The sequence below is a fragment of the Gigantopelta aegis genome, unplaced genomic scaffold (genome assembly GCF_016097555.1).
Source record: "Gigantopelta aegis isolate Gae_Host unplaced genomic scaffold, Gae_host_genome ctg1945_pilon_pilon, whole genome shotgun sequence".
Lineage (NCBI taxonomy): Eukaryota > Metazoa > Mollusca > Gastropoda > Neomphalida > Peltospiridae > Gigantopelta > Gigantopelta aegis.
The window spans coordinates 22731-37394 of NW_024532807.1; the positions used below are offsets into that span (position 1 = coordinate 22731).

General features: G+C 34.3%; 1 protein-coding gene across 1 annotated transcript; it reads right to left on the reverse strand.

Annotated features, from left to right (window-relative positions):
* Positions 1-7886: 7886 nt before the first annotated feature.
* On the reverse strand, positions 7887-14076 carry LOC121391193 (lysine-specific histone demethylase 1A-like). The gene is given in 14 exon segments (XM_041522897.1): positions 7887-8094; positions 8240-8385; positions 8433-8533; positions 9779-9920; positions 10059-10237; positions 10295-10453; positions 10456-10593; positions 11005-11162; positions 12035-12272; positions 12323-12404; positions 12449-12555; positions 12602-12694; positions 12826-13167; positions 13926-14076. Coding segments are annotated over 14 exon segments (2244 nt in total).
* Between the last annotated feature and the right edge of the window lie 588 nt (positions 14077-14664).

Consider the following 14664-nt stretch of genomic DNA (forward strand, 5'->3'; position numbering starts at 1 on the left):
CAAAACAAAGAAGAGGTCGATTAACAAAACATCTTAGTCTGGGCAGTGTTGGTGGCTCTAGTGATACTATAAGTTTTCACTCTTTATTTGAAGTTGTGTCACCTCATTCAATAGCTACTGATATATTATCAGGTCTTGGATTTGGAGATTTTGATAGCCCACAGTTAATACCAGATAGGTTTATACCACCAGAATTAGACACAGCTAAACCATCTGTCATGTTTGAACACATCTTGATGGATGTATACTCACCTCCAGGTGCTCCTGTCTCTGAACCACCTATATCCCATTATGTGACATCCAGTGTAGCTGATGTTCAAGAATTTGATCTTCCTTTGGGAGCTACTGCCGACAATTTTATATCTACTAAATCCTTTAAAACAGTCACCTCCTCCATCTTCCCCTCCCCCCCCAGCCAGCCCCACCCTCCACTCTTCCGTTATCTTCAATGTCTGATCCTTCCTTTTCTGTTTTATAATCGGAAATATGTCCAATTAGAGCCAGTACCAGAAGAGACAGCTAGTGACCTTTCACCATCCCCACGTTGGTTGTCCCTCGAGTCTCTTTAGACCACTCTTACCTTGATTTGTCTACAGGACAACTTGGAACTAGTTTAAATGTCGCCAATCGTAAGAGGTCTTTACCAAAATAGGGAGGGTTATCGTATGTCAATGGAATCATTGTTGAGTGAACAAGATTCAACTGTTTATTTCTCTATCACATCTTATGATGATGATGTTGCTAAAGAAGAGGCAAAACTTACTCTCCCAGTGGAAGATGCCACCCGTCAACGACGAAGAGGAGTTCACCACGCCCCTCCAGAACTATTGTCATGGTTGCAGCATCAAAAAATTCCTGAAGTGGATGACGATGAATTACCTTGGCCTTTTAATGAGCAGGCGAAAATTAGGAGAAGTTTGACAGAGTACCAGCAACAACAACGTCTTTCTCCGTTCGAGTAGCTCTACTCTTGATGATCGCTCCCTCTCTCCTCCCTGCGATGACCCTTTAGAGGGTGTGTTCCCACGACGTTTTAGTATTAACGGTCCTCTAACAGCACCTAATGATTTATTTTATGAAACGCGTCGTCTCTCTCTTCCTTCTACTTCTAGCTACAACCATTATAGGAACAGATTGTCTCCAGCCCCCACCCTCTTTAATGGAGTCTATTAAAGAACCCACAATTGAAGAGGAGGAGTTTGAAAGAAGCAGGTAAAGAATACACACAACGAAAGAAGAGAACACCTATTTTGCATTCTTTGAAAAAAAAATTACATCATTCATTTTTTGTTTAGTGATGGTGGACCTGAGAATATAGTTGAAATGAAGCCTAGTACAAGATTACCACCTGGAATGACTAGAGAAGATGTAAGTTTGTCTCTTCTTCCATTCATTTAAGTATCCATTCTTCTACCATTAATATCTAATTATCAATTTTTTATTTTATTCCACAGGCTTTAGGTTACAAGCGAGATACAATAGCTCTGAAAGCTGAACTAGATACAACACAGAAAAAACTTAGAGATGTTGAAAGAGTACGAAGAAATGAAGAAGAGGACCACAAACGCAAACTGTCTGACACGGAGGAGTGGCTTCGTTCAGAGCTATGGATGAAGGAGCGTCAGTGCCGTGAACTAGAAGAGGTCATCCGTCCTAAGAGTGTTTAATAATTAATTCTATTTTATTTTCCTTGAATCATTTCATGCACCAATCTCTCTAATATAATGCGACATATTTGTATGTACGATGCACTGCTTGTAAAATAGTATTTACATAAAATGTCATAAAAGTTCTAAATGAATGTTCACAATCGTCACTTTTTCATAATAGGGGTTAGATAATATGAAGCGTGATTATCGATTGTTGCAACAAAATCAGCAAATAATGATAGCACGAGCAAAAGAGGAAATACGAGATGCTAAAGATAAAGAGATATTGGATTTGAAACATAAAATGGATCAGGTTGGTTACTGCTTGGTAACGACAAAGAATGTCTCACTATATTTTACATGTAGTCACACAATGTGTGTTTAGTGTTTAGTGTTGTGTTTAGTGTTTCGTGGTAATTATAAAATTTTGTGTAGAAAATTGCAGAATATCGTGAAAAAGTTACAAAACTTGAAGAAGAGTGTCGTCATCTACGAACAAAGGAGAACCAGTTGATCAAGAAAACTAATCAGGTTTGACAGGTTTTTGTAATATTTTTAAATTTGTGTTATAGCAAGGACTTAAAACTGAGAATGAAGAATTACATCGCGAATTGGCACATGTCAAAGAACAGTTACGTCATGAAAAACAAACAATAGCAGCTACAGCTCGAGATAAGGTACATTCAGTGTGTCACATGACTATCACACGATATTTACCTTTTTAAGGCAATGGAAATAAAACAATTACGTACAAAAGCTCAACTTGAGAAAGAAGAAGCATTGAAGAATCAAAAGGAACACTTAACTAAGGTACATCAGTTAACAATGGGTTAAACCATTACCAGTATATCAATGTATGTGTAATGTACCAATAGAATAAGGGTATTATTATAATAGTTTTTAAAAGTTTAATGTAACATTTGAGAACAGTAATACTAATGTCACTTAACAAGGACCTATGTAGCTAACTTCATAAAAAAATTCAATTGACTTAATTTTCAATTGTTTGAATTGAAAAATGGTCTAAAGTCATAGATAATGAAATCACTTCAATTTTATGACATTACATGTATTATTGTACCAATAAACACTTAATGTATTTCACTACAGGTTCATCAATCTGAATTAACTGCACTACGACAAATGGTACAGCACACATCTGGAGAGGTAGGTTGGTACAAATATCATACTATTTTAATCTTTACTATAGAGTTTTGGGAAAGTGCGTATTCATGTCACTCCTAGTACAACTGGTTCACCTAACAAGTTAGAAATGAAGGTACAAAGAACACATTTGTCCATTAATTTGTTTGTTAATCCATTTATTATATGGATATTCATCCATTTAGAAACTACATTACCAAATGGATAGAATGGATGGAGAGTTGCGTCGAAAACAAGAGGAAACAGATGAATTAAAAACTACAACTTGAAATCCTCCATAAAGTAAAAAAACATCATCAAATTATTATAATATTAATATTATTACTGTAGGAACATTTATTGTTAGAAAAAGAAATGGCTGGAAAGCTCAAGACCAGTTCTTAATCTCATGTACAAACATAGTAGTCACTTGTGTAATATATTGTATTATAGTCTCTTAATATGTGTGAGGGCTAATACATACCAGAACATGATCAGTTCAGTTTTGTTTACATCATAAATATACTTTCAAGGCTATAAATTTTATTACAGTATCAATGAATAAATTTAAGTTACTATTAATAGGCTTTATATAAATTAATAATAATTTTTGTTGGTGCGTGATGATGGATTCTAGGCTTCCTTGGCTTGCTGCTATTGCTGGTAGTAGAACTGACCTAGATGCTGGAGGATCTAGTACTGCATTATACTCAATATATGGGTCACAGGTATACATACTAATACTGCAGTTTATGGTAATATTAGTAAATGTTGTGTGTAGGTATCTCAGTTACCAATAGCTTCTGAAGATTTGTATTCTAATACCAATAGCAATGACGATAGTTGGTATTCAAGTAGTACTCCATCGCTTCTTTCAAGACCAAAATCAGCTCCTCCAAAATCATGGCAAAGACAACGTTAGTTACACACCAAGTTGTCATAGATATTCCAGGCTATCTCTTCAACAGGCATCACATCGGCTCGCCCACGTCCCTCTACAGTATCTCCCCCAGTAGTAACTACTATTAGTAAAAGAAAATTGAGTCGACCTACTAGTGCATATCCTGCTCCTGCCAACAACTCTCTTAGACGAGGAACTCCACAGCGATCTACTGCTACAAGACCAAGCACAGCTCAACCTCTTGTAAGTGTATTTTTAATAAATCCTCTAAGGATATATAGTTATATAAATTAATTAACATATATTAATATCTTCTTTATATCTAGAGACGTCCATTGTCAGCAGCAGCTGCTCATGTTCCAACTCAAGGTCCTATTCAAAGAATGAAGGAAGTGACAGTTCCTGTAGCTTTAACTAGTGTACCTCAGTACTTTAATTTTTGGAAGGAAAAGCCGCTTTTAACAAAAGACTGGGATGTTACTTTACATCAAAGGAGATCAAGACGACCAAGAAGTGATTATGGGACACGATTTTATATAACTCGACGTAAAAGTGAAACGGACAAAGGGTGTGGTCAAAAATTTAGTGAGACTACAGAATTAGGAACTCTGCTGGAAGATGATGATAGCAACTTCTCTGATGATAGCCATGGTGGAAGTAGAAAGAAGAGAGGACATCTTGAAGATGAAGGAGGAGGAGAAGGAGAAGGAGGAGAGGAAGAGGAGGAGGAGATAGTGACGAAGAAAGGAAATAAAGATGGAGTAAGATAATAAGTTTTTATTATTGATATTATTATTACAGCAGAATCATATTGGGGGACTGGATAATGATAATATAGGACAAGATGGAAGCACCATTAGGTAAGTTTCCTCCTATAACTGGATATATTATGATGAGCTTTTTATTAATAGTCGGTTGTTAGGTGAGACAGATCATGACAAAATAGATGCATTTAATAAAGAAGATAGAGATCGTGAGGTATTTTATAACAAATATCAACAAATAATCTTATTGCTTATAAGTTTGAAAGATTACATGGACAATACGATGACAATAATGCTGATGAAGAAGACTTTTTTAAAAAAGTAATTTTTTTATGTCAACATAATTTTTAAACACATTTTATTACCGCTAGAAGTCACTAATCAAAACATCAACTGGTAATTTTGATTGGTTGGATAGTATCACAGGAGCTAGCTCCATGACAACAAGATTTGAATTACCAATGGATCTATTAGAATTACAAAGTATTATTGCAACATTTATTATTTGTAATACAGACTTTTGTTATTGTTATTTCCTATAGATATGTCACCAACACAATATCTTACACATCATTGTGTCATTAGGTATTGTCTTAAGTATCATTGTTTTATTTGATATTTTCTTTAGCTATCAAAGAAGATCGCGTTATTCTAAAGTATTTTCAAAATTAAAGCAGTTTAACTCGACCACTATCAGTGGAAAAGTAAATATATCTATATCTATCTATATCTGTACTATGATCCTATTGTCTACTATATCAATGTACTAATGTCTCCTATACATAAAATATTAATGTATCATTGACATAATAACATAGTCTTATTGTTCTATTTAATAGGATATTATTATTAAAGGTTTAATTGATGCACATCATCAATGTATTACAAAAGAACAGGCTGAAGACATTTTGGAGGTAACACTTTATAAAATAAAGAATTATTTTAAATATATTAATTATTATTAGATTGTTCAGATGTTACCTGATCAATTAATTCATTTACAATTATTTGGTGCAATGTGTGCTCTTACTGAGCGAATATTTGGACCATTATGTTTGTAAGTTGCTGTTAATAAAATGAATTATTGTACATTATTTTTATAGACCATTTCATCTACAAAAAGAATTAATAGAGGTGTTGATTTTGAAGCACTTGACTGGAAATTAAGAGGATGTTGTATAAAAGAACCGTTGAGAAAATTATTTGCTCAATTATAATATTATTATTATTAAAATTACAATTGTCGCGCGATCAATAGCAGTATACGGAGCAGGCGTATTAGTTTTGTTTTATCCCGCATTGTATTTCTATAGAAATTTCTAAACATTTCCGTTCACGTCCGTATAACTACTTGCATAATAGGAGTGGCTGAGAATATTGCAGACACGTCCCATCTTTTTGGATCATGGGTAAGGTAGCGTTCATAACTCGTTGGGGAAAACGATTAGCTGTAGCAGGAGTCGTTACAGGAGGTCAATAAGATAAATAGCATAATTTTTTTCTAATTTATTTATGTGTAGGAGTTATATATTGTGGAATGACTGTTTATCGGAGAATTCTTGATACTAATGGTGGACTTGATAAGCAAGACGAAGAACTAAAGTGAGTTTGTGTTGTCATTTTAATAATATTTATTTTGTGGTAGACGTCGTGAACAATATATTTGCATTCAACAAAACTCCTTTAGAACAGGTAAATATTAATTATGTATAGTGGGTGTTACTAAATTTAGCAATTCTACACGATATCAAATATTACTATACTTAGTAACATGTACTGTATTAATCAAATTAGATATCATTTAGTAATTAACACTATCTCCTATATTTAGTAAAACTTATTAATATTTGATATAGCTATATATAATCTATTTTTAGTAGTATTTTAGTACTATATTTAGTGACAGCTATTAATATTCTATGTAACAATTGTTACTATTTTTAGTAATATATTTTATTATTTTTAGTGACAAACTTATTAGGGCAATCACAGGAGATCCTTATACAACATCTTAATACTGATAAATTACTACAGATATAAAGGACAAGTAATACATTAATTAAATAATATTAAATTAACTTCTATTAATTCTTAGTCCACAAAACAAATTAGCATTATGGGAGACACTTAAAGTCACAAGTTAGCCACACCCCTTTTGAGTATGCTATAATTATTGTATAACTCAGGTTTTTCTCGTGCCATTGCTAGTGCCTGCCTGTGTACCATGATGGTAGTAGTGGTACGTGTCCAATTGAGTGTTCTCTCTGGTACCTATATCGCCATGGCAACAAATTGGTATACCTAATGTATGTGGTATTATTATTGTTACGTTGTTCAAATAGGGAGGGGATTTACAGAAAGTCTACCTTACTATAGTCCATCAATCTTTACAAAGAGGTAAGTTAGATTTAATTATCAGTTTTATGAAGGAACTTCCCCTTTAAAAATTTGTGTTCACATCAACTCTTTAAATATCATTATCAATTACTCTAATCCTTTAATTAGAAGATAATTAACTATTTCTAACACTAGGTCTAGCCTCATTAATACAAGTTATTACAGGAGCTACTGAACGTGTCTTGTTATCATATTCACTCAAACACCAATTAACACTGGACACTATTGATCAGTTACTTACTAATATTTTGAACCAAGTTGCTGAATGAAAAAGTATCGTAATATTTATCATATTATTTTAATTCCTGTAAACAGGACAGGATCTACGTCATGGTTAGTGCAATATATGATACCACAAGACACGCCCCTCCCTTCAGTAAGACATAATATAGATTATATTGTAATATTGTGATATAGAATAATGAAGGAATATCTAAACTACTATCGGCTACACAGGATGCTCTTGAAATGTAAGTATGTGTCCTTATCTCATTGATATAATATTTTATTAGTGGAGACACTGAAACTATTTTAAAAGAACTAGTAACGAGAGCTCTCTCTCATTTTCATTATAATCTAACAGAATCATTCCATTCTGCTGCACAAAGGTATAAAAATAAATACCATTTATGGCAATTTATTCTTATCTTCTTTAGTTCACATTCCTTACCTTTAGCACGAGTTATACCTATTGTGTCTGATCACTCACTGCTTCTTCTTCAACCAACTTATCATCATACAATGTTACAGGTATAATCTGGTATTTAGTCCAATGATGTTTTCACTCTCTCTCTCTCTCTCTCACCACACACACACACACACACACACACACACACACACACACACACACACACACACACACACACACACACACACACATAGGAGATGGTAAATCATGTGGACTTGATGACTTACTGTAGAAATATATACGAAGCATTTAGCCAAGATTAAATAAACCAAAATAATGACAATATAATCTGTGGATAGAAAAGGCAATTACTATGTGGGTGGAGTGGGATGGGTGGGGTTAAGTTAAGCATGAATTGTTTGCACCAGTTCTGACAATGCAACTGGAGGTTGAGCTACTTCTGCTGATGAGGAAAGTGGGCGTGGTGTGTATGATGCCCCCAACAAGAAGTCTGCAACTTTTCCAGCTTCTCTTAAGCCACTAAGTAAAGCCCCATGGACTGTGGCTGGATAATTTCTCATAGTATGTTCACCAGCAAAGAACACACGTGGTCTAAATAAGAAATAACCAAACCCCTTACTAATTGCTAAATAATTATACCAATCTCTCACTAATGAATACATAAAGCCCTAAAATTTTGGACCCTTCAAAAATTACATTTTATTTTATAACCCCTATTAATTAACTACCTAATTACCTTGGTATTATATTGCCTGCTCTTGTGGGACTAACAGAAGCTGCCAAAAAATCATAATCATTTCCACTTGAACCAGATGAGACATATGTATATGAGCCTCGGGCGTACTCATCTCCTCTCCAACGAGTGACATAAGTTTCTTTAGGCTGAAAAATAACAACAAGAGGTAACCCCTAATAATTATAGCCCTTACTTCAGGTACTGTCTCGTCTCCAAATATGGATCTGAGGACGGCCATTGCTTTAGCAATAATGACATCATCAGGTAAACTCTCATATTTAACAGCATCATCACCTGCAGATATAAACGTCAATAATATATGTACCTATTACACATGGGGTCAATTACATTCCAATGTAGTCTATTACTGTTAGTATTACTTCAGGACAGGATTAAAATTTTATAATTTGTATTTAAGAAATTAAATCAAGCAGTTGTAAGATTACTAACATGTCCATTGCATTTTATGGTGATTAGTTTTTGAAGTACAGAGTCACTTAGGGAGCACATGTCAGGTCAAAAAATTACAAAAAAGTTAGAGCAAGTCTTTGTAGATCCTGAGATCACAGCACTGTAGTGCTTATATTTTGCCTCAAAATGACCCAGCACTCTGGATTCAGTAGCCATCACTATAAGCACACTTAGCTTGAAAAGTCAGTAAAATGGAGCTGCAATGAAGCCCAGCTTATTCTATGTGCCTTAAATACTGCCTTTGTCACTATATGCTAACAGTGCTATGGTTGAATAAGTTGTTTCTTTGTCCTATTATTGTCTACTAAGCATCAGATGTATGTTGCTATACCTGATCAGAGAGTGACAGAGAGTCAGAGACACATGTTAAATTGCTAACTAACACAACACAGGACTAAACAGTAATGTAATAGAGATGTAATATACTTTCCTTTCTATTAGTATTCCTATTACACTACTATTTTCAAACATAATTACTATTAGTATTACATACTCCAGACCTGACTGTTTACAACATTGTATTTCAAATACAATTACAAATACTATAATTGTATTTCAAATACAAATACTTCCATTGATGTGTCTGAAAGATTTCATAAGTTAAATTGAACACAATATAAGATTAGTATTATTTGTTACATCGAACAAACATTAGCGTTTCAAAAGTTTTATCATTTAAACAGTACCTTCCTGGATGTACTTAGAACAAGTGATGAAAGACATCAAATCATAAACCTCCTTTATACTACTTAATTTGTCATTTCTCACATTAAATGAAATGTATTTCATAAATATTTAGCTGTATTTGAAATACATTTGTAGTGCATTTCAGTTACAAATACAAATACCTAGACTTGTCAAACTTCAAAATGCAAATACAAATATTATTAAAATATATTTAAATATAACTAAATACAAATACTAGCTTATTTGACCCCAAGTCTGGTACCTGTATTATGTGAACATTCTCAGTATATTTATTTAACAAATTAAAGACTTTGAACTTGTTTAAAGTAACACCAAGAGACATGAATAGTCAGTTGTCTGTTGACCTGTAGTATTACTGACCTGCTAATAGTGCAATCAATACTGGAGTAAAACTGAGATGCCAAAACATGAAGAGTTCTCCACGTGATGTAGTACTAGTAGCTACATGACCAAATAAATGAACATTAGCATCCCAGAACCTTTGTTCAAAGCATAAAATAACCTGGAGAGAGAGAGAGAGAGAGAGAGAGAGAGACAGACAGACAGAGAGAGAGAGAGAGAGAGAGAGAGAGACAGAGAGACAGAGAGACAGAGAGAGACAGAGACAGAGAGTCAAATCTACATCACATTTCAATCCTACCTTATTCAGTAACCCAAATCCTAAATTATTAATAGCTTGTTGTTTCCATTCTGGTAGTGGAGGATGAAATGTCACAGTACCTGCTTTTAATACTCCCAATGGTACAGTAACAATTACAGCATCAGCTTTAAATATACTGGAACATCCAGACTCAGTAGAACGAGCATGAACCTCAACACCTAGACAATTAATATCATAATGACATCATTAATGGGCGGAGTTACACATGTACCAACCATCAACATTATAATGAATGGCAGACACAGCAGTATTTTGCCGAATATCAAGACCTTTGGCTAAAGACTTAGGTAGAGCATCATATCCATCACGCAAGCACAAATGAGCACCAGTAAATTCAAAATCATCATCTTGGTCCCAGTGACGTAGAGATAAAATCGAAGTTGACTAGCATTGGCAAATTCTAAATTTGCAAAGTGCCAGTCTAAAATTTGACGATCTCTTGGGGAGAGATAGACAGCAGGAATATCTGCATCATCAGCGTCATCAACTTTGTTTTCTAAATCTTGTCTCTGTTCTAAAAGTGTATCATAATACTGAAATAACTGGATAAGCTCTTGTTCAGTAGATCTCTTAATAAACTCCACATCACTGGCACTAGATAAATGGATATGTGATCTTATAAATGGATGAATGATTTGATAAATGGATATAAAATCTTATAAATGGATGAATGATTTGATAAATGGATATATAATCTTATAAATGGATGAATGATTTGATAAATGGATATATAATCTTATAAATGGATGAATGATTTGATAAATGGATATATAATCTTATAAATGGATGAATGATTTGATAAATGGATATATAATCTTATAAATGGATGAATGATTTGATAAATGGATATATAATCTTATAAATGGATGAATGATTTGATAAATGGACAATAACTGATCACATAATAGATACACTAACTTGCTACTATGTGCTGCTAATAATTGTTGTTGTCTTTGATAAGATTGTTTTATTTTATGCTGTATATCCATTAGCTGTTGATGAACACGTTTCAAGTCAGTTTGAGCAACTGTCACATTTTTTAAGTGATCTCTCATTACTTCTCTTGTATGTTTTTCTTGAAGTCTATCAAGTAAATATATTTCAATAGAAATGTATTGAGTTTGAGTAATAATAGTAAATATATTCAACAAATTATAGCTCTACTATAAATAACATCTGATGAAGCATGAAACTGCAGCCTCTTAACAGTTGGTAAAGTACCCAAGCTAGTAGGATCAAAGAGATGTTAAGATAACAATGTCAGACTAGACAGATGAAAGAGACCACAGTGATATTAAATTAATTAGTGAAGGCTACCACATCATAGCAATGAACTACCATAGCAATGAACTACTATAACATTGAACTACTATAACATTGAACTACACTAGCATTGAACTACACTAGCAATGAACTACCATAGCAATGAACTACTATAACATTGAACTACTATAGCATTGAACTACACTAGCAATGAACTACCATAGCAATGAACTACTATAACATTGAACTACTATAACATTGAACTACCATAGCATTGAACTACACTAGCAATGAACTACCATAGCAATGAACTACTATAACATTGAACTACTATAGCATTGAACTACCATAGCATTGAACTACACTAGCAATGAACTACCATAGCAATGAACTACTATAACATTGAACTACTATAGCATTGAACTACCATAGCATTGAACTACAACTAGCAATGAACTACCATAGCATTGAACTACACTAGCAATGAACTACCATAGCAATGAACTACTATAACATTGAACTACTATAACATTGAACTACCATAGCATTGAACTACACTAGCAATGAACTACCATAGCAATGAACTACTATAACATTGAACTACTATAACATTGAACTACACTAGCAATGAACTACCATAGCAATGAACGATCATAGCATATATTCTACATTTGCTGTACTGGTAAACTTACTGAATAACTAGTTCCAATGCTTGTCCTAATGACAGGGGTTGCCCATTTAATTGGTCCACTTGTAAGTGATGAGATAAGTGTGACACAGCATCAAGGAGACGATTAAACTCGAGCTCCACAGTACGATCTCGTTCTCGTGGGATCATTTCTCCTGTGGTATAATAAAGAGGACAACGACGTCTTATCTTTGACATTTGGAGTCCAACTTGTTTACGGATCACAGCCAAAGGATTACCTCCTATATAAGACAATGTATGGGGCATGGTTTGTGGGTGTGGTTCAGCTTACCTAATCCAGTGACTACCATAGCACCTAAATCTGCTGAGTAGGCACCACGACGAAATGTATGGACACGCCCACCAATACGATCCTAATTAACTTGACAAAGTGTGTAAAAATTTGAATTAGTCATACTCGAGCTTCCAAAATTGTGACTTCCAGACCAAAATATTGGAGTTGTCTTGCAGCCATTAATCCACTAATACCACCACCAACTATGACCACTTTAAATGGCATTTTACCTAAAACATGTATTAATAATGACACTATATGTGTGTGGGTGTGTACCTTCTAGAGGGTTCTGTTGTTGAAAGATTCCAAAGTTAATATAACCATATCGCGTCAGATAACCATGTGTTCTCATTACTAAGTTACTCTTACCTATACATAATGGACAGACAGATAAATAAATGGATCAATAGATGAAGAAATAGACAATATCCTTTGAAAAATGGACCAACAACAATTAAGATAGACATAATAGACATATACATGATATAATGGACACATACCTGGATGTGGTAGGTGGACTACAGACTGTCCTTTCTCTGGTGTGAGTTCATTAAGTGGATCTTGTAACCAAGCTTGTAATAATTTGTTGCGAATAAATAGGAACTCCATTATGGCTGACTGTGAGCCACTAGCTATGTCAGGAAAGAAATCCATTTCTTGTTTAGTTAATTTATTAGCTGGTAATCGACTCTGAAATGCTGCTCCATCAAGACCTGTGGGTGTGGATAAATGTAATGAGTGGGTGTGGTTATTACTAGTACCTGGTGGTAAATCAGGTTCGATATCAGAGTCACTATCACTAGAGAACTCATCATCTGTTAATACAGGAATATGAGAGGGGTCTTGGGGAGAATCAGAATGAGGTAACTAATAGACAAAATATAACGTTATTAATTCATCCATTTTTATAGTACATTGGTCTATTTAGTTAATTATTAATCCATTACCCTTGATCGTAGAGATAAACACTTGTTGTTCAGTTGATACAATTACTTCGGCATCATTATCAACTTCACCAACTATAGAAAATAAAAATGGGTGGGGTCAAACTACCTTATAACTTTTTAAGTAATCTATACATAATTCTCATTTACAATATTAATATAAAATATTGTCCCTCGATTTCAAAATAATTATCATTAACTAAATATTTACCAGAGCTCTCTGGAGCTCCCGCGACTAGCTGAGGTTGAAGGTTCATAACACTTTAGCTGTCCGTTTACCTCCGGATATTATATCACCCACGTTGTAACCATATAAGTGCACCCTATGCAGAATATAAAATGAACGGCATATTTGGACTAGTTCAGTTCGTCTGCAAGAGATCAATAGCAACAGAAATAGAACATGAAGCTTTTTTTTGCATATCTGCTGTACTTCATTGCAATCAGTATGTTCTGTAATCAAAATATCTTCTATTACAATTCTTTATGTTCATTCTTCATCTTTTTTAGGTGCAGCACAGGAGTACCCTCCACCAGATTATTCTCCTCCAATATATGACAGTAGCTATTGTGAGATGAATGATGATGAATATGGTCGGCCCTATTACAGTCCTTATGACAATTATCGCCCTCCTTATTCAACTTATGGTCCTTACGATCAACCAACTCCAAGTCCAACACCAAGACCTCCAACTTATCCAAGAGTTCCTGGACGTGGTAAAAGACAAACTCTTGTTTATCCTGCATGTGCGCGAGCTGATGAATGCCGACAAAAACCAGGTACAAAAATATGCATAACAAATCCATTATGAAAAATTTGTTTTACAGAACGTTGCTATGGATATGGTGTTGTCTATGACAATTGTGGTCGGAGATGTACTTGCAGAAATGGTTATACTACTGATTGCTGTCGAGTGAGAAAGGAATGGAATTGTATGACTCAAGAAGAGAAATGTCGTTATGTAAAAGCAGTTGTAACTGTTTCTACAAATAACCAATATAAACGTTGCTATGATGAACTAATTCGTATTCATCAGACTCTCTTTTCAAGTGGAATTCATGACCAACAGTTTTTCCTACCCTGGCATCGATGGTATATTTTTAGGTCTAGAGAACCTGCTTAGGAAAGTGGATTGTCGTATCACTGTACCATATTGGGACTGGAGTGCAGAGCCTACAACATGGCAACAATCTAATGTCTGGAACACTGAGTGTGGATTTGGTGGTAATAGTAATCCAACTTGTGTGACTACAGGACCTTTTGCATGGTCTGGTTGGAGTGTTACTCCTTCAGCAGGTAGTGGCTGTCTTCGACGACGTTTCAATGGTAAATATCCCAGATTGTGCTACAGTAGCAATGATTCAGCGATTGGGAGTTGCATCATTTAATACATG